Source organism: Anguilla rostrata, chromosome 7 (assembly GCF_018555375.3).
Source record: "Anguilla rostrata isolate EN2019 chromosome 7, ASM1855537v3, whole genome shotgun sequence".
NCBI lineage: Eukaryota > Metazoa > Chordata > Actinopteri > Anguilliformes > Anguillidae > Anguilla > Anguilla rostrata.
The window spans coordinates 45,469,288-45,495,289 of record NC_057939.1 but is presented as its reverse complement, the minus strand read 5'-3'; the positions used below and the strand labels follow the sequence as shown (position 1 = coordinate 45,495,289).

General features: G+C 44.0%; 2 protein-coding genes across 55 annotated transcripts in view; one reads left to right on the top strand and one right to left on the bottom strand.

Moving 5' to 3' along the window:
• Positions 1–20,459, top strand: part of LOC135259827 (serine/threonine-protein kinase DCLK2-like) — a 36,286-nt gene extending 15,827 nt beyond the window's left edge. The window contains exons 4-18 of one of the 5 annotated variants that reach the window (XM_064344650.1): positions 2,087–2,191; positions 2,908–2,958; positions 5,757–5,851; positions 6,313–6,385; positions 7,299–7,407; positions 8,754–8,811; positions 9,854–9,973; positions 10,196–10,342; positions 11,070–11,203; positions 11,779–11,856; positions 13,387–13,483; positions 14,119–14,199; positions 14,482–14,595; positions 18,298–18,310; positions 18,997–19,146. In XM_064344650.1, coding sequence (XP_064200720.1) covers positions 2,087–2,191; positions 2,908–2,958; positions 5,757–5,851; positions 6,313–6,385; positions 7,299–7,407; positions 8,754–8,811; positions 9,854–9,973; positions 10,196–10,342; positions 11,070–11,203; positions 11,779–11,856; positions 13,387–13,483; positions 14,119–14,199; positions 14,482–14,595; positions 18,298–18,310; positions 18,997–19,013 — 1,292 coding nt within the window. In that variant the 3' untranslated portion in view covers positions 19,014–19,146. Of the gene's footprint in view, positions 1–2,086; positions 2,192–2,907; positions 2,959–5,756; positions 5,852–6,312; positions 6,386–7,298; positions 7,408–8,753; positions 8,812–9,853; positions 9,974–10,195; positions 10,343–11,069; positions 11,204–11,778; positions 11,857–13,386; positions 13,484–14,118; positions 14,200–14,481; positions 16,543–16,590; positions 17,647–18,297; positions 18,311–18,996 lie in introns of those variants that run through there. The other 4 variants (XM_064344648.1, XM_064344647.1, XM_064344651.1 and 1 more) reach the window with 4 other exon arrangements.
• Positions 20,460–21,042: 583 nt separating this feature from the next.
• The window catches only part of LOC135259824 (lipopolysaccharide-responsive and beige-like anchor protein), a 207,272-nt gene continuing 202,312 nt past the window's right edge, over positions 21,043–26,002 (bottom strand). For 49 of the 50 annotated variants that reach the window (XM_064344595.1, XM_064344597.1, XM_064344598.1 and 46 more), the window contains 2 exons: positions 23,364–23,515; positions 21,043–22,935 (listed from right to left, as the gene is read on the bottom strand). In XM_064344595.1, coding sequence (XP_064200665.1) covers positions 22,845–22,935; positions 23,364–23,515 — 243 coding nt within the window. In that variant the 3' untranslated portion in view covers positions 21,043–22,844. The remainder of the gene's footprint in view (positions 22,936–23,363; positions 23,516–26,002) is intronic. The other variant, XR_010331386.1, reaches the window with a different exon arrangement.

Sequence of the window (26,002 nt, the reverse complement as noted above, 5' to 3'; positions counted from 1 at the left end):
CTGAAATTCATCATCATTGTTTTGGCAGCTACACAAACTCAGTGAGCTCCATAACGTTTGGGAGAAAGACACTTTTTATCGCCTTGATTTGACTCTGTACGCCACTATTTTACATCTGTAATGTGGTTAAATGTAGCGATTCACGTGTGGGTAAAGTGCACATTCCCTGCTTTTATTGAAGGTCATTTTTTTTACATTTTGGTTCCACCATGTAGACATTACAGCACTTTTTATACGGAGTCACCACCATTTCAAGGCATCATAATGTTTGGGACATATTAATATTATGTAAATGAAAGTAGTCTTGTTTAGTACTTTGTCACATGTCCATTGGATGCAATGACTGCTTGAAGTTTGTGACCCATAGACATCACTAGAGTATCAAACATTATGGAGCTGTATATTACTTGTATCCACTTCTTTACCTTGCCTCCTACTCATGTTGAGTAGGAGGACAAAAACTTTCTTCCCATATTTAATTTAGGAGATTAAATATTTTTATTTTGTTTTTCAAATAAGTATTTTTATAGCACAGAAGATGGCACAACAGAGTTATGAGCCATTGCCTTCAGTGATTCAGCTCCCCAGGGTGTTAGTGAGATTGGCAAGGAATTTAATTACTACAGATGGTTAGTTTTGTGTAGCAGTTATTTGTCAGCAATGCAAAGCAGATGACTGAAAAAATTACACGTTATCACCAACCACACAGTAATGTGAGCTCCATTCTAATTTTTTTAAGGCCTTTGCGACACTGCAGTCTGAAAATTAAGTAGAGTGGCATCTTCCACTGTTGGGCCAACAACTGCTGTATCATCTGTTAATTTTTAAAACATCAACCGATCCAGTTCATATTTGCATCCGGTGTGCAGTGAACAAGAACCTTAAGTCTGCTGTTTCCTCTGGGACAGAGACACTGTAGCTTAGGGTTGTATTTAAGGCATCTTTAGTGTGCACAACATGTTACTTAGATATATAAGTCAGACCAGTGTGACATATCACTTGCTCTTTCCTCTTTTGCACACTCAGCGTTACTGGTTTCGAGGGAACGAGTCTTCACTGAAGGGACAAACGGTGCAATTCCACCGCTGTCCAGCGGGGCATGGCATGGCACCTATCTCTCCTCATTAGTGATCTGTATTTGACTCCATTGTTTACTGTCCTCTTTAAGCGAACTCCTGCGTGTGTGAAAAGCTCTAACGAGATGACTCACGACATAATGTCTCAACAGGAGACTCATTGCTACACGTGGCTTGGCCAGTGGTGTTCTCTGGGGAGAGGACTGTCTGCCACTCAATAATATTTTCAACTATTAATATTTGAAAAGTATCAACTGAATAACATTGCTTGACCTAAACTTGGACATGACAGGATGTTCTCTAGACTGCTGTCCTGTTTTGATTGCAATTTTGATCCAGCAGTGCAATATACATGTGTCTCCATTTTTTGTGGGTATTTTAGGTTGTTAAGTTAACAGTAGGCTTAACTTGCCTCTCCCTTTGTTTTTGAGATTTAATTTGCAGAACTAGGGCTGTGCCAAATACCTCATGCACCGATTGATTCCTCCTGTCCAGCTGGCCATCTGCCAGAGGTGTTTTTATTTTAAGTAAATGCTTACTGAGGGGCTTCATGAACAGTGTGTGTTCTGAGACCTAGCATTGGCCCTGGATCCTGAGAAATTGATACATTCATCCTCCAACCCTTGTTTTAGGAACTGTAAGAGTCATCTGCTTCTATTTCTGACCATGAGGTAGAAGAATACATTTATATCAGTTGGTATATAGATCTATAGTGTATAGTCCTTTTAAGCAGAATTTTGAGTGTTGGTTATGATGTAAGAGGTGGGCTGAGTGTTGGTTATGATGTAAGAGGTAGGCTGAGTGTTGGGTATGATGCAAGAGGTAGCCTGAGTGTTGGGTATAAAGTAGAGTAGGTATTGAGTATGAGGTAAGAGGTGGGCTGAGTGTTGGGTATGAGGTTAGAGGTGGGGTGAGTGTTGTATGATGTAAGAGGTGGGGTGTATGTTGGGTATGAGGTTAGAGGTGGGTATGATGTAAGAGGTGCATCACTGTAAGTGTTATTCCTGCAGAGTGCCGGGTGATGAAGTCCTCCAGCCCTCGCCCCGCCCCAGCAGCGCGGCCCTCGGGATCCAGAAGCCCCGGGTCCTCACGCCGCATCAAATCCCCAGGAACAGGTAGGGCCCTCGGTTCCGCAGGATCCGCCCCCAACGCGCTTCCCTTCACCTCATCTCCCCTCGAACCCCGGAGAATAATGTCACCTCAGGTTATCCTGAAAGTACGACATTTTTAGGCGCCTTCGATTTTGTTTGAGTTACCTTTAAGCGGCTCCGTCAACAAAGGCACTTATTCTCTCCCCGCGTAATGAATTTGGTCACGGAAGCGGTCGGCCTGCTTTCCCGATGGAGGTGAACGGAGCTCTCCTTAATGAGCTGCTCCTCGGTCCTCTCGCTGTCACAGGCTGCCTGGGGAAGATTAAAACCTCCCGGCCGTGGCGTGCCGTGGTGGGCGGCAGCCGTGGAAGCACCGTGAATCACGCTGAGCCCTCTCGACAAACTCTGTTATTCAGCCGCATCAGAAGTAGTTTCCAAGGGAACAGTGTCCTACCACGGACTGAGGCTTTCCCACACATACCGTAGATTTATGCCTGAACACAAAATCAGAAATATCATCAATCAGTTTGCAAGGTGTCCAAGAAATGCCGGCACTCATTGAATACCTACTTTGAAATTGGACTGCCAGTGTAATACTGTATACAGTCAAGACAGAATGGATCTGAATGTATAAATGCCAGGTGTGCTAAGCAATGCCCGCAGGTCTTAAAATGTGCAGATCCAATGATGTGTGATTGATTCCCTCTCTCCCTTCCTGCTCCACGTCTGAATGAATACAGCGAGAAGAGCCGGACAGTATTCTTCTGGCTACTCCCCAGTCAGATCCCCAGGTAGGCCCTCTCCTTTCTGTAGACAGTCTGTCATTCTGGGCGGCAGTGTAGCATAATGGCTAAGGAGTTGGTCTTGTAACCTAAAGGTCACAGGTTCGATTCCCCGGTAGGACACTGCCGTTGTACCCTTGAGCAAGGTACTTAACCTGCATTGCTCCAGTACATATCCAGCTGTATAATTGGATACAATGTAAGTTGCTATGGATAAGAATGTAATTCTGTTTCTAACTATCACTGTCCATCCTCACATGTCCCACACAGTCTATGCTTTTCAGTACAGTGCTAACACCACACATACAGTCGTGCAGTGATTTTGTTGCAACGGTGAAATTTTATATGGACCAGTCAATTTTAGCAGATCATAGCTCTACCATGGTTTTAAAAAAGCAAAGTGGTTAAAGAAAATGTTTTTTCTGAAGTGACCTCTTTTGCTTGACTTCACTGTCGAGTTCCCCACTGTCTGGGTTATACGCAGAATGTTTGGACCGTACCGCATCCTGAAGGACACAGAAGTGTTCCAAATACAATAAGTTAACAATCACTTTGTGCAAACAGAGAGTCCAAATTTAATCTGGGTTGGCATGGAAGGGATCTTCCAGAGCCAGAGTCAGTCATTTTGCCCTTTAGATGAAGACTATAAGGCAGCTCTTGTACTGCACTAAAATAATGAACGCTTGCTGGTTTTTAGAAATGAGCTAATGTATCACCTGATTCCTGGCTTAGGCTGGTTTTTCAAATACTGAGAAATTGATACATTCATCCTTTTAAGAGCTCGTTATGAGCACACAGTATTATTTATCAGATACGTTTCAAATGTCTTTTTTATTTGCAATTTCAGTTTCTGAGTAATGAAGGGGAATGTTAGACACAGAACGTGGACTCTGTACCAACTCCTTTGTCTGTAATTCTGTCTGCTGCCTATCAGCTCTTTTCTGTGTAGCTATGGCTCACTTCAAAAACAGGATTTCAAACAGGATGGCAAGCAGCCCTTTGGCTAAATCGCGTGCAGAGGGTTTGAATGGCGCTAAACTAAACTGGCACTACCTTTCTGTTAATGGTCTGCCAGAGTGGCAGAGACAGGGGTGACTCCCTGGTCCTGTTGCCGTGGAGATAGTCGACCCGTCTGCGACACCGCCAGGGGTGAAGGCACTCGCCCCTCCCCTCTGGGTCCTCAGCGTTAAAAGAGAAGAGAAAGCAGGAGTAGGTGCTCTTTTTAGACAGCTTTCAAAAGAGTGTTCCAAACTGCTCTCTGCCTACGAATATATAAACAAAGACTCAAAGAAACCATTCTGGGATAGCGAAGTGGGGGACTTTTCATCTTGCCACAGCCACTGTGCAGTTCTTTGCACAATTAATGTTTGCTCAGAATCAAAGTTGCATGTTGCTTCTCCACCAGCTCCATAGAAACAATTTATTTAAAGTTAAAGGTGCATATCATATTCCAACTATGCATTCAAAGGTACTTATACTTCAATCAGTTACACTATCATATTTCGTAAGAAGTTGCAGTACTGCACAAATTGTATCCCCTGCAGTGCCACAGCAATATTTGTTTTATATCAAAGATACATATTTATTATCCGTGAGCTCCATGGCAATATTTATTCACAATCAAAGTTCCATTTTCTATCCGCATTAGTCCCTTGGCGATAGATTGTGTCTGCAAGCTCATTCAGAATGTTTATGAGCAGTCTGTTCCCTCTCGTAGTTTTGCCATTTTAGAGGAATGGTTTGAGGCAACACTCATTCTTAAAGCTCTCTGGAGTGTGTTAAGTACAGCGATTCAGAACATTTTCCCCTTGGAGACGAGACGCGCTGCTTTTCTAAAGAGGATACTTGAAAAAAACCGAAACAGTTTCAACCATCCTCAGAATACTGTACAGTGAATTTTCCTTTGTTGTTGATAAACTTATTTTGTTAAGAACCCAATCATTTTTTGTCATTGACCTCAATATATTTGTACAGCAGACCAGTGAACTGCTTTTGAACTGAGGGGACAGACAGGATGAAGGTCTGTACATTAATGTGTGAGTTCCTGCCCAGCTTGAAATATGCTTCTGAAAGGGTGGTTTCTTCCTGTAGGAACACTGGCACTCAAACAGTGCTGGATGAATTACTGTTGATAAGGTGTGCGGCGCTTTCACAAAAGTCCTTCCTGTGTTCTGCCTTCACATTGCAAAAAGGATCAGTCACAGGGCTTTTCACAAGGACAATGTGGTGGACTCTAGGTGACCGAAAGAACAAAAAAGAAGAACAAAAATAAGAAACTGATGAATCTAAGCTAGCTCCTTTGAGACTGCAGAGGAACTTCAGAGGTTCAGATCTAGATAGAAGACGTATCCCCGCCATTTGTTCTCCCAGATCTTGAATGGCCACTATAATCTGTAATCGATTCTATCACTACAATGACCTCCTTCAAATTAAGCAGATTAAGCATCATGCATCTTCAAATGCCATGCAGTTAGCTGCCACTTGCGAACCCTGCAATCTGCTAGTGTAACTGCTGCAGTTCTGCAGCAGAGGACTGTGGAACTGCTATAGATAGGCAGTTACCAGCGGTTACCTGTGGTTACTTGTTATAGGGTATACCAAGAGGACCATGACCCATGGCATAAATGGCATTGGAAATGCTCATTCGTGAGTTATGGTACTGTGGCCTGCAATCAAAAATTAGGATTCAGTCCAGGCAGTACAGAGGTGCTAACTTACACATCTCACAATTCCAATGAACTTGGGCATGGGCAGGGAATACTACATCTCCATTGGCTGCTCTCCACACTGTTTCCTCTCTCCTTCAGCCAATGGGACTCCTGGAAGCCAGATCTCTACGCCCAAGTCCACAAAGTCCTCCGGCTCCTCTCCCACGAGCCCGGGGAGCATGCGCAGCCTCAAGGTAGGACCGCCCCACCCAACACCAGCAGCGAGGCTGGAATCACACCACATGTTCACTAATGCAGCAGGCCACTGAGTGGCTCTGCATGTCGGATGTGAAGTGCTAGGCTTATCTCTACATGTCTGAAATGTTTTAAAGCCAGCTGAAACTCAAATATTAATGCTATCTATACTTCCCCAGATAACTATTTAAGCTCCAGTTTTGTATGTTAGAAGGTGATTTTGGGTATCGTATTATATTGAAATATATGGGACACATTGATGATCATGATTTTTCTGGTTTGTGAATATATTGTGGAGCTGAATTGCAAAACAAGAAAAATATTAGATATATTTTATGTTATATTAGATATTTTTTTTTACTGTAAAGAAGGATTTCACCACCGGTTGGTAAAAACTTGGTTCAACCAGTTCATGTTTTCCTCCTGGAAAAATCCAGACGATGGTTCTCCTTGTTTGCAGATTTCTGCTCTTCACGGGTCTGCCTCCAACGTGAACGGGGCCATAGACCAGATGGCTGACCTGGGTCTTGAGAGTAGGTACACCCCAGGAGTAGCACTGGGTCCCCCCCCTCTCTCTCTTTCTCTCTGGCCCTGATGTCTACATGACATTACACTTACCTAAGCTTACACGTTATCCATTTATTACAATTATGATTGATACAATATTGCTATTCATGTAGCAGAGACTTTTTCAAGAGCCATTTACTGTACAGAGCCAATTATGGCAGGGTATGTTTTTGACTATCATATATATGTTATATGTGACTGCACACAAAAACGTGCAATTTTAGCTTTAAATGCAGTCTTAGGCTCACCTGGTGATCTCCATAGAGATGGATGTTCCACAGTCACACCACATGAATCCTCCAAATCTATTCTCTGGGGGAAGTTCTATGTCCAAACAGAAACTACGGGACAGGCATGCGGTACATACTGATCTGGGTACACTCTGCGCCTTGCACAGTCCTGGACTGGCTGGGTTATCTGCACAGAATTAAAATGACTTTGGCTCAGCTGATAATAACATTCAAGAGGGACGGTTTAATCACATTGCTAACTGAATCAGTGTGAGGCCAGGGACAGCCTCAGTGTCATGGTCTTGTTAGGCAGCACACTGGCTCTCCATTCATTGCATTTTCATTGTTAATATTATTTGTCCTTCTTAGCTGTTGGTGCTTTTCACACTTTATTAGATCTCCCTCTTTTTTATTATAAAATTATACCACCAAAATTGATTTTTGTCGAAAATTGCTCTTCACTGTGTTTAGGGGAAAACTCTCATTTGCAATGTTGTAAAAATGTGACTCTCCTAAGTGAATGTTTCTTGGGAGTCCTGCTTCCATACAGGGATAATGTCCAGGGTCTCCTGGCTCTGTGCCTTCGAATGAACCTTCAGTGTCCTCTCTTCCCTGAATCTTTCCTCTCCTAAAGCCACTTTCTCTCCAGCAGTTAACGGGAACAGGTGCCTGCTAGCCTCGGCCATCCTGGACAAATACAAGGTGGGCAAGGTCATTGGAGACGGGAACTTTGCTGTTGTAAAGGAATGCGTTGAGAGGTAAGCACTATTGCGTCATTGTTTTAACTTTTTTCACTATTTGAAATGACGTAACAAATATTATTTCTTTTATTGTTCTTGAATACTTTATTTTTATTTTTACCAAACTTCTAATGAAAAAAATGCAAAGTAAGCTGAAGTCAAATCCACATAATCTTTTCTCCCTCCTATTAGAAGCCTGGTGTTATACTAATCCCTCTTTCATTCTCATTTTTTCTTTACTGTAGCAAAACCCTCAGCTTGTTTTTGTATAAATAATTACTGTATATGTAATGGAAGGTACCAGCATTGTATTACAAGAATTTCATTAACTACATTCGTTAAAGATACACATTTTATAGAGAGGGGTAAAAGACACAAGGTTTGAATGTGCTACCTGCCATTTCATTACTCACATGGTGTTCTATTCCGTTGGCAACTTTTAATAGGTACCTTCTAAAAGATAATCACTTTGGTTTAATTTAATGAGCATTCTGAGTTATAAACCTGTTAGCAGTCTGAATGAAAACAGAGCCAGTGATTGGAAATACCACTGTAATTAAAACCTGCATAATTACATTTGCTTCTCCGGAAGTTTACAAACTGTTCTGTTTGAAATCATTGCATGAAATTACAGTGTGTTTGCACAATGTAGAATAGTAGAATAAAGGATTGTAGAAGGATTCTTTACATGCCTCCTATCTGTGCTTTTTATTATTCAAACATTCTGTGTGTTTGTGCCAATAAATATTAAAGGTACTGCAAAGCAAAGTGACAGTACCACATAAAATGCAACATGTTTACAAAGGTGGCCTCATGGGGAAAAATCCAGAGCAGACAGAGCAAAAGTACATTGGTCTATTGTGTCTGTGAACAAAAGCCTCACCTTTTTAAATTCAAATAACAAAAAGGTGAGCAACTTTTAACCCAAAACCAAATGATAGATATATTTTCAGTTGATTATTTTCTAGTGCAAGCTAAAGTATTTTAATTTTTTATTCTTTTACTACAATTGTCTTGGATAAAAAAACCTTTAGTTTTTTTGTTCTAAAGTTTTTGTCATCCAACATCTCTGGTAGTTTAAACATCCCTGGTAGTTTAAATTTCAGCATAGTAGAATATATGGCTCTCGACAATGAGACCAGAGACTCATGTCCCCTGTAGGGGACAGAAATGAAGTGCTGGGACTTAGGAGGATAAACCTGCTTTCACGCTACACTTGTTCTTTGTTGAAACTTTGGAAGTGGAAAACTCTGCGAGAGCTCCATTGTTTCATATGGGAGGCGTATCTCCTGGAGGTTTCTGGCAGTGCTGTCACAGGCATATTGCACACTGAATCCTGGTGATGAGTTGTGCTCTTCTGGCAGGTCCACGGGGAAGGAGTTTGCTCTGAAGATCATAGACAAGGCCAAGTGCAGCGGGAAGGTAAGGGAGCGCTTCACCGGACAAACCGACGCCCCACGTGGCGATTATAGCGGTTAAAATCTGTTAAAACCAGGATTTTGCATGGGGTGGTATTTATAAGATGTTCATTTCCTAGAATTAAATCAGCGTCCGCTCATGGTTTATTCATGAGTTTGTTCATTCAAATGATCATTATCCCGGGAGTAGCCGGGGTGTCGGTGCAGCATAATGAGGTCGTCACGACGATGGCTGACCTCCGAAAGCAGCCATGATATGAGCGCTTCATTATCCCCCCGCCATTTAAAAATCCAGAGTGATTAATCTCTATTCACTCAGCGTGACCTTTAGTTAGATTAAACCACTCTGAGAATATTTGGTTTTTGAAAGGTCCTGTGTTTAACTCCTTTTTCACCGGAGAGAATATAGCAGCTTGTTACCGTCCACTGTGCTTTAACAAGCATCTCTTCATTACTTATTTTACCTTTATTTAACCAATCAGGCCAGTGGAGAACCCTGGAGAATCAATGTCGGCAGGCAAATCAAGGGACTATGTAGCCAATCAGATGTAGAAGATGGCTCACCTAATGCCTGATGTAGACGACCAGTTTTTTTTTGTGGGATCTTGACCAGGAAGGGCCGTAGCATCTTAAATAACCACTGTGAGTCAGGACCTCATAATAATATCTCATCAGAAGCAAGGCCCCTTCTATAGCACATTACCCTCACATGGCACTAGGGCCCTGGGTTTCTATTTTTGGACAGAGGGAAGAGTGTCCCCTACTGGCCGGCCAATGAATAACTCTTCTTCAGAATCCTAAGTTTTTAAGTACTTTTCCTATTCAAATACTGTACTAACAAAACCTATGCCTGTTTAGCTTCAGAAGTTTGACAAAAAGTCAAAATTTGCATTGTGCAGAAAGCTTCTACCTCTCTTGTCTTATGGAAGAACACAGCAAGTCATACTCTATTAAAGGGAGGGTGTATATGTGTGTATGTGTGCCGGGGCAAACGTTGAGTCCACGCGTGATTGGTGGTGCTGATCGACAGTGCCTTCTGTGCGCAGGAACACCTGATCGCAAACGAGGTGGCCGTCCTGCGCAGGGTCAAACACCCCAACATCATCATGCTGATCGAGGAGGTGGACACGCCCACTGAGCTCTATCTGGTCATGGAGCTGGTTAAGGTGAGATCACTCATCTGTTCCCAAACTGGGCTGCGTTTTACCAGGTCACCAGAATGGTAAAAATGAGTGTGCACACCCGTTCAAAAATCCTATCAATTCCAGAATTTTTAAAAATACGTCAGTATGATATCACATGCAATTAGCCATTACCATTAGAAATGACATTGAACATTGGTTATGAGAACGGAATGATTATAGAGAAACTCATTTTCTTTTGCGTAGGGCGGGGACCTGTTTGATGCCATTACCTCCTCGACCAAGTACACCGAGCGGGACGCCAGTGCCATGGTGTTTAACCTGGCCGGTGCCCTCAAATACCTGCACCAAATGAGCATCGTCCATCGGGATATTAAACCCGAGAACCTGCTGGTGAGTGCGATTCCTGGCCAGGCCCTGCACTTTCACCACAGATCCTATAGGCTAAGCAGATCATTATCTCATGCGCTCCTTCACTTCCCTCCACTTGGTAAAGACGCTCTATATTGCAGCAGGCTACAGATAATCCACTCTTAAGATGGAAAAAGTGTTTTGATGCATGATGGAAGAATGAGAGAGTTCAGTGTTAAAAATACGATGCAGAGTTTGTCGTCGGCCTATGGAATACGCGTCATCACCAGTTCAGTACTGCGCCAGAGTGGGCAGCAGAGTGGAGCCCATGCATGCAGAGAGTATTCTCCTCAATGACACACACACACACACACACACACACACACACACACACTCTCACGTAATTCTGAGATATTACACAACGAGCAGCTGTAGAAAATGTCACTTTAAATAACAGGGATGGGAGGGGGAGGGGGTGATTTACCAGCAGAGTAGACACAGACAACACATGCACACAAGCTTTCGCTTTTTTTAGCTTTGCAAATCTGTGTGATAATGTATTCTCTCACAGCCGAGTATTTGTTTCCCCAGTATAATCTGTCGGAGCAAGGAGATTGGCACCGCCTGGTCCAGGTGACCGGATATTGAGGGCTCATGGGGTATTGAAACAGAAGGACTGTGTGTGTGTGTGTGTGTGTGTGTGTATGTGTGTGTGCTTGTATGCGTATCTGTGTGTGTGTGTGTGCATGTGTCTGTGTGTTTCTCACAGGTGTGTGAGTACCCTGACGGCACCAAGTCTCTGAAGTTGGGAGACTTTGGACTGGCCACCGTGGTGGAGGGCCCGCTGTACACTGTGTGTGGGACGCCCACCTATGTGGCCCCCGAGATCATCGCCGAAACAGGGTGAGGGGGGGCGTTGGTGGTGGGGTGTTAATCAAGAAACAACACCTGACAGAAGAAGGACTAAACCGTACTACCGTGTTTCTGCTGTGATTTGTGGACAATCAGGAAAACTGTCTACTTAATATTGAATTATTACACTGCAAGACAGATAGACTCACAAAGCATAATACTTCTGCTAAAAGTATTTTATGTACAGAACATTTTGGAATGGTTGTGTGCAAATAGCTGCAACATCTACATTATCTACTGTGCATCAGCGTCTACATCAATGTGCTGAACTCTGACAAAAATGAGGTATTCGTATCATAATCAACAACAGACAGTTATAAAATCATGTTTGTTTTTATTGCCAGTGAACATTGTATCATTAATAATATTAAAATGAATAGGCGTTGTGGGAAATAATAACAAAATACTTGTAATGAATACAGGGTAGATAAAGTGCTAACATACTGCTTGTTATGACTGTGTGTTGAACTCACCTTGTTTGCTTTGGGCCTGTTCTTCTCTCTTGGTTTGTCTTGCTTGGCTCGGTCCGGCTCGGTTCGGCTCGGCTCGGCTCGGCGGGGTCACAGATACGGGCTGAAAGTGGACATCTGGGCCGCTGGGGTCATCACCTACATCCTGCTCTGCGGCTTTCCTCCGTTCCGCAGGTCAGAATCGACGCCTCGCGTGTAAAACGGGGAGAGCTCCCATTTGCAATAGCACCAAACGTAATAAATAGCCATTTCTATGTAAGTCTGAAAAAGCAGTTTCCCCCCCGCCCCCATTTAGTCCCATTTGTCTTATTTAATCTTCCCCAAATTATCTCAGTTGAGCTTCCTATTACTGTACTCCAAAGCTCTGGGGATAATCTGGCAGAGAACTTTCTATTAATTCAGCATCCGAAGCCTGGTAATTTGCTCTTTGCTCTTACATCTGCAGTGATGCAAAATGAAATGGTTAACCTCTGCATTTTGGAAATTTTAAGATGTAAAAGTTTTTAAATTATTTTTGGTCAAGAGTACAAGCACACGTTGTACACTCTCTTTTATCTTCATCGGCACAAGCGGTACTGGCCATAATCTCCACACCCTAATCCCCCTCTGCCGCGGTGCCTAGGTTCATGCCAGGTCTTTGGCCTCTTTCTATTTCTGGGAAAGGGAATTGGGTGATTAATAAGCCTCTCTAAATGTGCTGCTTTTGCATTTCCAAACCTCAATCAGAGAACCAGGCCAGCTGCGGTGGCATTAGAGGGGGACAGAGGCAGGGCATTAAGCAAACATTTTTTTCAAGGGAGCACATGTGCTCCTAAATTTAAAATTTTTACGAGCACACTAATGCATCTCAATTAGTAGATGTGCTCCTAAATAACTACCGGTTAGCAGACATCAATTTTCAGGAGCAAATGCTGTTACTGTAAAACCCTGAGAGGTCAGCTTCTTGGAACAACCTTTTCATTAGTGCATCTTTCTAACCTGCATTTTCCAGAGTCATTTGCGAACCATTTGGGAGATGGTTCTCAGTCGCCTCTGTGCAAACCTAACCTACAGCGTCTATGTTCTGCATTGCTCAATTCTCACGCAGTATCCAGGAAAAAAAAACCTCAGATGCTGGAGGACTTTGAATTACAGGGTCATTAACTGTCTTTAATAAAGTGAAGTAAGATGATTTCATCAAGGAGATATGTGGATCAGCATACCATTGATATGCATGGTCTACACCAGTGGTCTCAAACTCCAGTCCTGGAGGGCTGCATGTCTCCGCTGGTTTTTGTGATTTCCTTTCGATCAGCAGCCAATTTAGGCCTTGGAAACAGGATATGCAGAGTCTTTAGACAATCAATCACTTAAATTAAGCGCTTATGTGCAGGAACACATAAAAAACTTGGCAGACACAGTGGCTCCCCAGGATTTGAGTTTGGGATTGTTGGTCTACAGTATCAGTTACTCTCCACCAATATCTTTCTGCTCCTCATCTGCTGTTTAAAGTTGACCATAAATTTAACGGACTGCAGCTTCACAACATGCCTGAGTAGGGATGGGTGTACATAAACGTGTGTGCTTGTGTATGTGTGTGTGGTTTATAAACACTATGGGAACACTGCCTGCGTTTTACAGTGTGTATCTGTTTGGCTGAGTGTGTTTGTTGGTCAGTTTCTCACACACACAGACACACTGACCGTCTTGTCTGTGACCGCACAGTGAGAAGAACGTTCAGGAGGATCTGTTCGACCAGATCCTGGTGGGACGGCTGGACTTTCCCGCCCCCTACTGGGACAACATCACAGACTCCGCCAAAGTGAGTGCAGAGGGGACCCAATCACACACAGAGCGGGACCCAATCACACACAGAGCGGGACCCAATCACATGCAGAGCAGGATCCAATCACATGCAGAGTGGGACCCAATCTCGTGCAGAGTGGGACCCAATCACACACAGAGCGGGACCCAATCTCGCTCAGAGCGGGACCCAATCACACGCCGCCCGTCTCCGCCAGTCTGCAGCAGGGTCAGATTGTAGCAAGCAGATCAATGAGTCAACTCCCTTGGCCAAGCTCTAAATGAGATTTTTAAAAAGGAGTATTTCTGAGGTGATCAACTGTCTACCAACCCTCCCTCCCTCCTTTCTCTTACCCAAGCAGTGTCTGCCAAATTTGGCCAAGAGACTCTCTTGTCCAGGCAAATGACGTCATGTGATTATTTTCTGCATATGAATTTTTTTGGCCGGTCAGTGGGTTGCGCACTATTTTCAGCCAGCACCCTGAGAACGTCAGACACAGCAGAGTCACCCTTCTGTGACGCAGCTGCGTGCCGCAAGGTCGTACTCTCCGCTGAACACCTTCCTCTGCAGACCGTGAAATCGCGCTTCTTGGCAGGCGAGAGGTGTGAGTCAAATGCCCTTGCTCTCGGTGGGTCACGTGTGCTGTTTCGCAGGAGCTGATTGGCCGGATGCTGCAGGTGAACGTGGAGGCTCGCTACACAGCGGAGGATGTCCTCTCTCACCCCTGGGTCACTGTAAGCACAGATCTCTCCTATGCCACCTAATATGATGGCTCAAACTCATTCAGCATCAATGACTGTAATGGTAAAGATAAATAAGTGAACTACAAATGGCTGGTAATTATCTGGTATGTTAGTCTGTCCTGCATGGAGGCCGCACTCTCTGGAGTCTTTAAGAAGAGTAGGTGTGTGTGTATATGTGTGTGTGTTTATGCGTGAGTTTGCGTGTGCATGTGTGCGCGCGCGTGCATACGTTTATGAATACGAGGTTGCTAGTGTGTCCGTTTCCCTTTGCAGGATGATGCTGAGATGGAGAATATTCTGAAGGTTGAGATGACAGGTAAACTGAAGCAGCACTTTAACTCCACACCAAAGCAGAATAACGCCTCGGCAGGAGTGTGCGTCCTCATGGTGAGCACTGAGACTGGTCTGGCTAACAGCTAGCGCCCCACATCTTCTCACAAGCACACTCTCTTTCACTACAATTCATCACTAGCGTCTCACAGTTAGAGCTATGATACTACTGCTATCATCCTGTTGCTAACATCTCACTATAAACATCTTGTATCCAACAGCGTCTCAAACACTCTTTCTCCCAAATTCATCGCTTACACCTCATAAGAACCTCACCTGTTTCATTAACAGCTCGCATCACACAGCTTCTCACAAACACACTCTCTCTACAATTCATCGCTAATACTTCACACGACCTTATCTCTTTTGTTAAGAGATAGCATCCCATAGCTTTTCACAAACACACCCTTTCTCTAAAATAAATCACTAACACCTCACAAGAACCCCATGTTCCATCAACAGCTTATGGACCTAGCTTCTTACAAACATCATCTTTCATACTAAAAGCAAATTGCCTGCTGCCATACAATACAACTACAAACATATCTCACAAACTTTGTCCACCTGATATACAGTCAATTACAGTTACAGAGATTTTCTGTACATCTTGGCCAGGTTTTGTAGCCTGTAATTCAGTGGAGATCTGCTGCATGTCTATATTACTCGATCTTAACGCATAATTAAAACTGAGATTAAGCAGAGATTAATTAGATAGAGAGGGGCCAATCGCAATGAATGTGAAGAAGACCACCAAATCAGCACATTAACTGAGCAGATTAGACCAAGGCTATGCTGACACTGCAGGAAATGATGGCATCTAAAACCCTTTCCCTGAAAAAAAATAACCTTGTGCAGTAACATCTATCTGGGATGCTGTCTACCTTATGTTACTCAAACACAAGGTCTTTACAGAACAATGTAAATCCATCACAGAACAAAGGGACAAACATTTATATTTGATGGAAGATGGCATGAATGTTCTGTCATGGTCACAGGCAGGAAGACCTTGCAATGTGAGGACAACCAATACCAAATACTTTGTCAATGTTATAGTCTTTTCTTTAGAAAATGAAAATAGTTCATTTAAAGCATCGGTTTGTCATTATATCATAGTTTATCATAATAATGGAAAACCTTTCATAATAGCTCATTACACTGTCAACGGTATTAATTTCTTGCCAAGTCTTATTTTAATAAGCCAAAATTCATCAGTTGAATAATCACATTCTGTTTCCAGTAAACATTTATGTATTATTGCCACATAGTACTGAGCAAAAAAGCTACATATTTCATTAGGCTTGAGAACTACAACATACAGTATATATATCATGCAGTTGCATTCAGTTAGTAATTCCTTGGTAATTAAATAATTTGGGGGCTACAATGGGATGCTGAGCAGCGGATTTCTTGAAGAGATTTAGCACCACCTTGCTGCTGGAGTACTGAATTACAGGCTGTAAAATGTTGCTCTGAACAAGGCTTCCGGATCAATATGCAATATTTTCTGAGTGCTATGGCCAGCTCAAGCTATCCACACACAATTTGATTGAAGTGCTCCTACTATCCAAGATTCTCTAAGTTAGCATGAAACATAGAACGGAACCACCCGTTGGTTTTCATAGGACTTATGGATTTATGAAATAAGAGATTAGACGTGTGACCATTTGGGAGTTTACATCCAGAAATCCACACGCACACACACACACACACACACACACTCACAAAGACACACACACTTTTCTTGCAGCATTTTCCACAGTTCACTTTGTGTTTCCAATCGGTTTCCAGGGTTTTGTCAGATCAGACATGTCATTGGTTTGTGATCCTCAGTGACTGAGACGCAGGAGGCAGTGTGTAAAGTGCATTAGATGGTCCCTCTGCTACAGTGTGGGGTGGACGGAACCTGGTGACTGTTACTGTGTAGAGCCCATGCACAGTTGGCATGGCAACTACAGATCTCTCTTTCTTTTCCTGTCTCCCCTTTTCTGCATGGGAGGGGGAGGGGGAGGGCTGGGGGATGGAGAGCTCATTGTTGTAAATTTTGTTTGACAGTCTGAAGTGTAGAGGGAGAAACGCAGCTTTCTTGCACACCCCACCTCCCTCCTGCCCCCGCCCCCACCTCCCCCCCCCCAACCATCCTGGGACTGCAAGAAAAGGCCTGGAGCTGAACCCTGGGTAGACCACGCCCTTTTCCTCCCGCCTGTTCCCAGTAACAGCTTTGATGCCTGGCTGACCACAGGCTCTAACTCTCCAGTAATCTCCTCTCTGTATAGCTCACCCCTCTGACATCATATCTGCCCCAGAACACACTGTGGCTCCCTCCAACAGGGCTGTTTAATCCCACCCAGCAGGACCTCTCTCTCCCTCTCCTCTCTCTCCCTCTGTCTCTCCCTCTGTCTCTCTCAAGCTGCCTATCGCAATACCGCCTTTATCCTCAGTTAACCGGTTTGCCTCATGTTTTGCTTTCTGCTGAATTGGTTTATTTATTTTGGGCTGTTTGGTCTCATTTTCAGCTGGCTGGGCAGTTAATGTGTGCATGTGTGGCTGCAGAAACGCCTCTCCCTCTGCATCTCCTCACTGTGTCAAGCCATGCAGACTCACACCGGTGCTGGAAACAAATGTCCAGCGAAACGAGTTCCTGCTGTGTACGCAGTGTGCATGTTCTGACTAGAGCTGCTGTTCCTAATCTGTAGATTTTTAATTTTTTTTATTCAATTTAATTTTTTTATCATTAATTTGCTTCCCAGATGTCATAACACAATGAATGAAAGCCATCACATGGGAATTCCAGTGATTGAAGTGGATATTATAAAATCCCATGGTTACAGCAATTTAGAGTTTTAAGAATATATTGATAGTATAGTTATTTCATTTATAATTAGACTGTATTATATTTAACAATGTTCAGGAAATGAGAGTCTTGAAAGTTATATCTTGAGAGGAAATGATTATTTAAAACAGCTTTGCAGTGTGCTATGGGAAATGTTTCCAGAAACCATTAACTGAATTACACGCACACACATAATATACCCTTTTTTGACTACATGGAGATTGCTTGTGGTTGGTAGTTCATGATGGATTTTCATTGACTGTTCTATCTATCACTGACTGGAAACAACTGAAAAGAAAAAAACAGAACTGTGGCAACCTCTAGTGGCCGTTACAGGAGTTACATTATATTCATGTTCGATGGATGATTCCACATACGTAACAGAAAAGTATACATTAGTTTCTCCTGCATTCATGTAAAATAGCTTTAAACTAAATCAAAGCAATACTCTAGAATAGAGAATGTAATAATATATTGTTTATTTTTAATTCTGCACTGTAAGTTAAAAGATATAAAAAACATTTTAAAATGCACCATGGGTTGTTCTGTGAGACATACAACCTACTGGAAAGTTACTTGAAGTACCAAGGTATTATTCACCCTTAAGAAGAGTCATGGTCTTGTTTTGTGTTGAATTCCGTATATTCAGCTAACACTTTCCCAGGAATCCATTTTCAAAGGCCCATCCACTTTTGCACATAACATTAACAAGCCAGTAATTTCATCCTCCACACAGACAAAAGCATAGTAAGTGAAAGAAAATTTTTTCACCAGGTAATTAGTCAGAGCAGAGATGGGCTCTTGGCGTCCTTTAAATGTTCTGCGTGTGCTGCTGTACATGTGACCTGATTGTGTTCTGCTCTGAGTAAGACTAGTCTCTGTCCCTCTGCTCTGCTCTCACCAATGCCTGGACTGCTACCCCCGGCTAGCGCCAGGGCAATGGTATGTACTAACACCCACCGCTGTGCTTCTGCTGTGCTTCGGTTTAACAACGAACACGGGGAAAATGAGGAAACACGGCCTACGCCTCACATTTTCAGGCTTATACACCTTATACTACATCTACAGGAATCACCAGTCCAAATGATGACAATGACCAGGAACAAACACTTTCTTGTTTAAAGAAAGTCTTTTAATTTCCTGAAAAAAATAATAAATCCAGAAAATTCTTCCAGAAAGTTGCTGAAAAACAGTCCGCTTGGCAGCCTTGTTCCTCATTTTCCCTCCAAAACGGCATGATACTCAGCTATGACAGTATGATTTGCTCGCTTCCTGTTTTGGGTCAGTCCACTGTGGAGATAAACAATAATGCCACAGTACTACCGTTCTCCATTGTGTTGGTGTTCGCATTCATCAGCTGTCATGTTTTAGTGTGGTACTGTACGGAAAATCTTGCGCCAACACCACATCACCATTTCCATAACTTCACCATTCTAGATGTCCTGCTGGTATATCGAGAGGAAGCTGACAGATATTTCTGCCCTTACACATTTCAGACAGGCAGGAACTGGGGCACCATTGTCTCTGCTGTAGATTGACCCCCCAACTCCTCTCCCCCAGCCTCTCCCTCTCATGTGGTAAATCGCCATGGCGACGGCGTGACTGACAGGTGTGTGCCCTTTGCCCAGAACACAGCTCTAGATAAGGAGAACCACGCCCTGCTGGCCAGACGCTGCCGGGAAGCCCGCGCCGAGAGGGGCAGCAGGATGGCCCAGTCACCGCCCCCGAAGGACCCCGAGCCTCCTGGCCCCGCCCCTGTCCCCGTCCCCGCCCTCGCTGATGGCCGTCCCGCCTCTCCCCCATCGACCGCCCCTTCCGTCGCCCCGGGCAACGCGCCGTGTGAGGAGGGAGGGGCCAGCCAGCCCTGAGATTTGGGGAGGGTGGGGTTGGGGGCAGCGTGGCGTCCGGTCCCCAGGCCTGCTAACTGCATGTAGGGGCGGAGCTCTGCCCCTCTGGCTCTGCCACGCCCGTCACCAGCAGCCTTGGCATGGCCCTTTTATGCCGTCCCCTGTCTTCATTCATCCCAGCAGTAGGGGGCAGTGTTCTTATTCAAGTTGAGTTTACTGTTCAAATGTGTATGCAGTATATACTCCTGAGCTCCAGAGAGGACTGAGTAAGACTTGAGAGTTGTATCATTTTTGGTGATTGTTCTTTTTTTTCATTTATATATAATTCTGTGTATCCCCTCCTAGACATTGTGGTTGCTCGAAACAAACACAAATACACACACACACACACACACACACACAGAACATGAATAAATGTGTACACGTATTTATACTGCGCGACTAAAGGTACAATTCTGTAGGTGCAAATAGTTGAGAGATTATTTTTTACCAGGGGGCACGCTCGCAATGAAAACCCCTGAAGGTCCTGGTCAACAATTTTATTTGACCAGCGCAAAGATGATATAATGCAGTTTGCCTTCAGTTGGTATGGGAAGATGAGTGTGATCCATTCTGAGGACATTTGTCACTTTTTGACAGCAACATTACCTCAGCCTTTTCAAGACCACTGGAAATGTGTGAACACCTCATTGAGAGTAGGTTACACAGAAGGACTTCAATTCCGAAAATAATCAGTGTATTTGTGCAAGAAGCATTTTGTTTTTTGTGACTGTATTTTTATTTCTTTTTTTTCCATTGACAATGCTGAGAAAACAGGCTTCTTGGTTTCAACAGTGGCTCAATGCACAGCCATCTTGAATGGACAACAGCTCAATACTGCATTTGCCTTTTAAAGTTAGACTGAACCACAGATAAAAGACAAGCCAAGCTTCCCAAGCTCACTGCTACTGTGTTTTTGTTCATACTGTAGGCAAGGTAGTCAGACTCATAATCACCCGTCAGTGTAATTTCATCCTAGTGGTCAACAGGTTAACAGAGGGGTGCAAAGAGTTGGCCAAATTCAGTGTTTGCAAAGTTGACATTTTTGGAAAGCATCGCGGTTCCTGCAGTGACATAATCATATCGAGTTTATATGTGTTTGGGACAAAATGTACTGTGTCTCCCGTTGGTTTAAATGTACTGTTTATTTTGTATAGTAACAATAAATTGGAACTGAAATCAATGCAATAAAACCCTGTCCCTGAGTTTGCCTCCCCCTGTCTTTACTGTGTAGAACCACAGATAATCTACATACTGACCAGATATTCAGCTTTTTAGGCTATAATCATTTACAGTTCCATCTCTGCATTGAAAACTCTCATTATTGGGTTCATATTAATATTGAAGACAGTTATGGTTAAAATAAAGCATCCATAACTACGATTGAAATGCTGATAGCACTGGAAACTCCTGTTACAAACCAGAACCTCCTGTAAAAGGAAGTACGGAAGACAGAATGAACTAGAAGGAGCAGAGCATCTGGTCAGAATATAGAAAATCTATGGTATATCCATGTGTCCCAGTGACCGCATAACGAAATTCAGTATTGATAATATACGAATCATTAGGGGTTTTTTTTTTTTTGCAGTACCCACTCATTTCAGCCTTCAGACAATGGCTGGGTCTCTAATAAGGGGCAGAATTAGGCCTCAGGGCAGTTTGTCCTTAATTTTAAACAGATTTAGTTTTTCCTAACATGAAGAATTTCTTGAAAACTCGACTTGTCGTTGAAGACCTCGAATTCCATGTTTTAAGGTCATGAATACAAAACACAACTGCTCTTTCCAGTCACAGTTTCTATTGCATTTGTTTTTATTGTTCAAAATCACCACTCACAAAAAAAAAAATGAAAAAAAATCATGACGTCTCATTCCAAAATCAGTTACCAAAATATTTTATGATAGATAGATAAAAACACAGTATTTTTGAGGGGTGTTCAACAGGGCAGAGTAGTACAAGGCAGTTTGTGCTCTTATTGAACAGGGCATCAGAAGCGCTAACAGGTAGGCTATGCTAGGTGTATCTTATTGAACAGGTTATCAGAAGCGCTAACAGGTAGGCTACGCTAGATGTGTCTTATTGAACAGGTTATCAGAAGCGCTAACAGGTAGGCTACGCTAGATGTGTCTTATTGAACAGGCCATCAGAAGCAAAAAGCGGTTAGCTACGCTAGGTGTGTTTTATTGAATAGGCCATCAGAAGCGCTAACAGGTAGGCTACGCTAGGTGTGTTTTATTGAATAGGCCATCAGAAGCGCTAACAGCTAGGCTAGGGTGTGTGGTGCTGTGTAGCGCTCTGCCTGTTGATCATGAATTGAAATAACCCAATGGAATGTCTTTAGTCAACGATGAGAAAGCAAGGCTTTGCGGACCAATCAAAACGCACCGCCCCCTGTGGCAAACGCTCTCATTGGTTCATCTCAACCGTTGGTTTGAGCAGTCGTCTGCGGCGAGACTCTCGCTCTGTTTGACGTGCAGCGGCGAATCCCTTCTTCAGAACGCGACGCGGCACTGTAGCGGCTTTAGCGCACGGACCTCACTTCCTGCTTCTGATCGCCCGAGGCAGAAGACTGAAGACAGCGGCCTCCTGCTGTACAGGCTGCGCTCAGAGCCGAACCAGGGACGCTTTCCCCTGAACCGTCACCGCGGGTCACACGCCAGACTCACATTTACACGCTGAAACAGTGGGAGGCGGGCACAGGAAATGACAACGAAATGCGACTCAAAAAGACCGCGCCGTTTCCTTTCAGGTTAACAAACGAGCGCGGTGCATGGATAAATCTCCGACGCGGTTAGACCCACGCGCACACCGTACGAAACGCACCTCAGCCACAGTCTACGCAGAGTCTACGCACTCTCGCGCACGTGGCGATATTTGACTACCTTCAACAACAAAAAAATCGATTCAAAACCGGCTCTTCAGAAACTTCATGATTATCATCTGAGGAGCATATCAAGAATAGAAATGCAAGATATATATATAATTTATATATATAAAAATACAAAAGGGAACCTTGAGGTCAAAGCAAAATTGATATGCAAAATAGAGCAAGTCCCTTGTCAATCACCATAGTTTCCCACATTCAGCCAGACGGTGTGCAAAACCTATTAGACTGAGTGCAGCTCTTTCTCTGGTGCTTTCAGTAGTATACACAGCAGGAGAGAACTCATGAAAAAAGTTCACCGATTAAACACATTTTTCCTTGATATCACGTTATTAAAACCACTTCCCCCCAAAGTACACAAATACCGTAGAAGCATATATATTTTTAAGACAACAGATGCAAATATAATCAGCTAATTGACCCCTCAAAACCCTCATTAGCCTTGCAGCTCGTAGCTGAAAATAGAACTTTCACAGCTAAAAATAGACCTTTTGTCATTTTGCACCACCCACCCCACATACTACATTAACCGAGCCCCTACAACATCAGACATTTATATGAAATTCTGTAAGATCTACAAAATATAGCAATGAGCGTTTTAAAAATAGTTTGCTTCTTTTGATATTATTTAAGTTACATTCAGGTTTCAGCAGGTGTGATGTAGTAGTGCCCCCCGCAGGCGAATGGCAGGATTGCGGCCGAGGCCTCAGTATCGCGTCTGGTACTCGTGGTGCCACCTGTTGAAGTCGTTGTAGAACAGCACTATGCTCCCAGACGCCATGCCAGTGATTATACACCTGAGAGAGGGAAGGGGAGGGAGGGAGGGGGAGGGGGGAGAGAGAGAGAGAGAGAGAGAGAGAGAGAGAGAGAGAGGGGGGGAGAAGGGGGGGAGAGAGAGAGAGAATTTAAATTATTTTTGATTTATGTTTTAATTCAGTGTGAGTGCATGTGTCAATACAGTTGCCATGATTCCCAATTACATTTAGAAATGCAAAAACAAACAAAAATTAATTTCCAGCAGCGTTTAGAATTATACAAAAGTACTAATAGAAATTAATTCCAGTTGTATTTCTTCATTTTCAAATCTACATGCATATAGCAACAATTTGTGAGTTAGCAACAATTTAAATTCCAAATAACAATAAACACGGCATACACTGTAAAAAAAAACAACGGAACACTAGACTGTAGAATGTGATGCTGTCATTTCTGCAGCAGAGCTTACCTTTGGTCATGTGACATAGCCATAGAGCGGATCCCTGCATCGCAGCCAGGGTAGGTGAAGAGCTGTTTGAGGTCATGGACCTGCCATACGGTCAGCACCCCTCCATCTCCCCCCGTGAGCAGGTACTGCCCATCCCGGCTCAAGAGCATGGTCTGCGGGCACAAACATCAGCGCTAATACCGCTAACACCAACTCTACAACTCTACATTCTACACAGACATCAGCGCTAATGCTAACTCTACAACACCTCCACATTCCACGCAAACATCAGCGCTAATACCGCTAACACCAACTCTAAAACTCTACATTCTACACAAACATCAGCACTAACACTGCTAACTCTACAACACCTCCACATTCTACACAAACATCAGCGCTAACACTGCTAACACCAACTCTAAAACTCTACATTCTACACAAACATCAGCACTAACACTGCTAACACCAACTCCACATTCTACACAAACATCAGCGCTAACACTGCTAACACCAAATCTACAACACTGACACTTCAGCTCCGACAGTACAAATACTAAAACTACACATATTTACAAAAAAGAAGTTTCTTCTGGTCTTGCCTAGGTAACTAATATAGAATATTAATACAGTTAACAAAAGCCAATGGGATAATACAATACACAGAACTAGTCCCACTATAAACTTGCGTATGATACATTATTCAGGAGTACAGATAGTCACTGTAATCACAAATACAGGGTCAGAAGAGATACAAGGAATACGGCTGAAACAGTAGCACGCACGAGGGAGTAATCATCTGTTGTCAGAACATAACATTCTGTTGATACGAGAAGCTGGTACTTAAGACAACAAGGTCTTGGGCCTTTTGTTTAAAATATGACAGCAATCTGCTCCTTAATAGCACTGTACGCCTTTCTACCAACAGCCCCATGAAATCTGCATTAACCTATGACTCCAGCATTAAACACACCCCCTTCCATTTACCAGTGCCTTTCAGTCTGATAAACGTCTCCTGAGCAGTGGAGGGCATCCCTACTCAACCTCTTCCCTCCCTCTTCCTCTCTCTCTCTCTCTCTCTCTCGACCCACCCTCCCTCTCCGCCATCTGTCACCATCTCTCTCCATCTCTCAACATCTCTCTCCATTGCTCACCATCTCTCTGTCACCCTCACCATCTCTAACTCTCATTCCCTCACTATCGCTATCGCTCCCTCCCCATCTCCCTCTCTCTCAGTTTCACCACCTCTCTCTCTCTCTTCACTCTTTACGACTTTACTTGGTTATTCTATATCGTTTTTTAAGTGCAATCATAATGCAGTGTGCCTTCAGGGCCGAGTGACCCTTCTGTATTTTAATTATTACATCACTTACTGTCTTTCCTCGCCCTTTCATATCTCTCCCGCTCTCCAATTACAATTCAAACTGCTTTACTGGCATGGCGAGAGAATCTTATACTGCCAAAGCACAGATACATTTACGGATGTAGCACACACAAAATGGAGGACGGCTAATGATTCAGTAAATCAAAGTCATTCATGATTAAACTAAAAATAACAGCTGAATTACTGATGAATCTGTGACTTTCTGTACACAGTCAGTCAGTTAGTGACAGGAAGTGACATATCGTGCCGTGAAAGCCGTACATTCCGTGTCTCTGTCCCAGGGGTATGCCGCAGCGTTGTGTGAGCACATTCAGTCTGGCCGACCCTGCTATCGGAGCGCAGAGTGGAAAAGCACACGTGGGTGTCTCGCTGGGCTCGGCAGGGTGTTGGAGACCCGGGCTGGAGGGACGGGGCTCGTAAAACTGCCGGCAGAAGCCCGCCGGCGTGACGAGAAGCACGGGCGCTCGGGGAAAAGCCAAGATGGCCGCCTCGGTTTGGGTTTCCGAGGGAGGGGTCTGGGACGGAGCAGCGGGACGCCAAACTGAAACCCGGCTTTTATTTCATCATCCTTCTCCTTCCTGTTACATCTGGCAGGGGTTACGACCCGAATATATGGAGCTGTTCATCTGAGCGGTGACGCACACAGTACACACACACACACACACACACACACAGGCATGCACACACACACACAAACCACACACACACAAACCACACATATACACACATACACACACTTCTTGTCCTCAGAGTCATTGCTATGCAGACGCCTGCATGTGCACATCGTAGCGTGCATCAGCAAGCCCTGCCGGTGTAGAAGGGTAATACCTTCGATTATCTGCTCCACGGAGACACTGGAGACGCTACCCGACATGAACATCTAATGAACTGCGAGCGTCTTCAACAGACTGCCTTAAAATGTCAGCCGTCAGAAGAAGGCAGGCTGATAATCGCTGGAGCAGATGCTGGACGCCGCTGATAGGCAGGGGAGGGCAGTGAGGTGTAAATCTGCACGGCCTTCAATAGAGACAGGTACAGTGCGTGTCTGGAGTGGACACAGCGCAGAAGGCTAATGGTTACAAAGCGAGCACCACAGAAACGTCCGCCGAGGCTGAAATCTGTGGGCCGCAAGTGCACCAACCCAACATAACCCCGGCTCCCGCCTGGCTCTCACCTGGCCCTAGGGAAGGAGGTTTACAGTGAAACCCGAACCCCAGACTGGCCAGCCCTGGTCCAGCTCTCAGATGTGTTGTAACAGTGAAGGGAGAAAGGGGGGAGG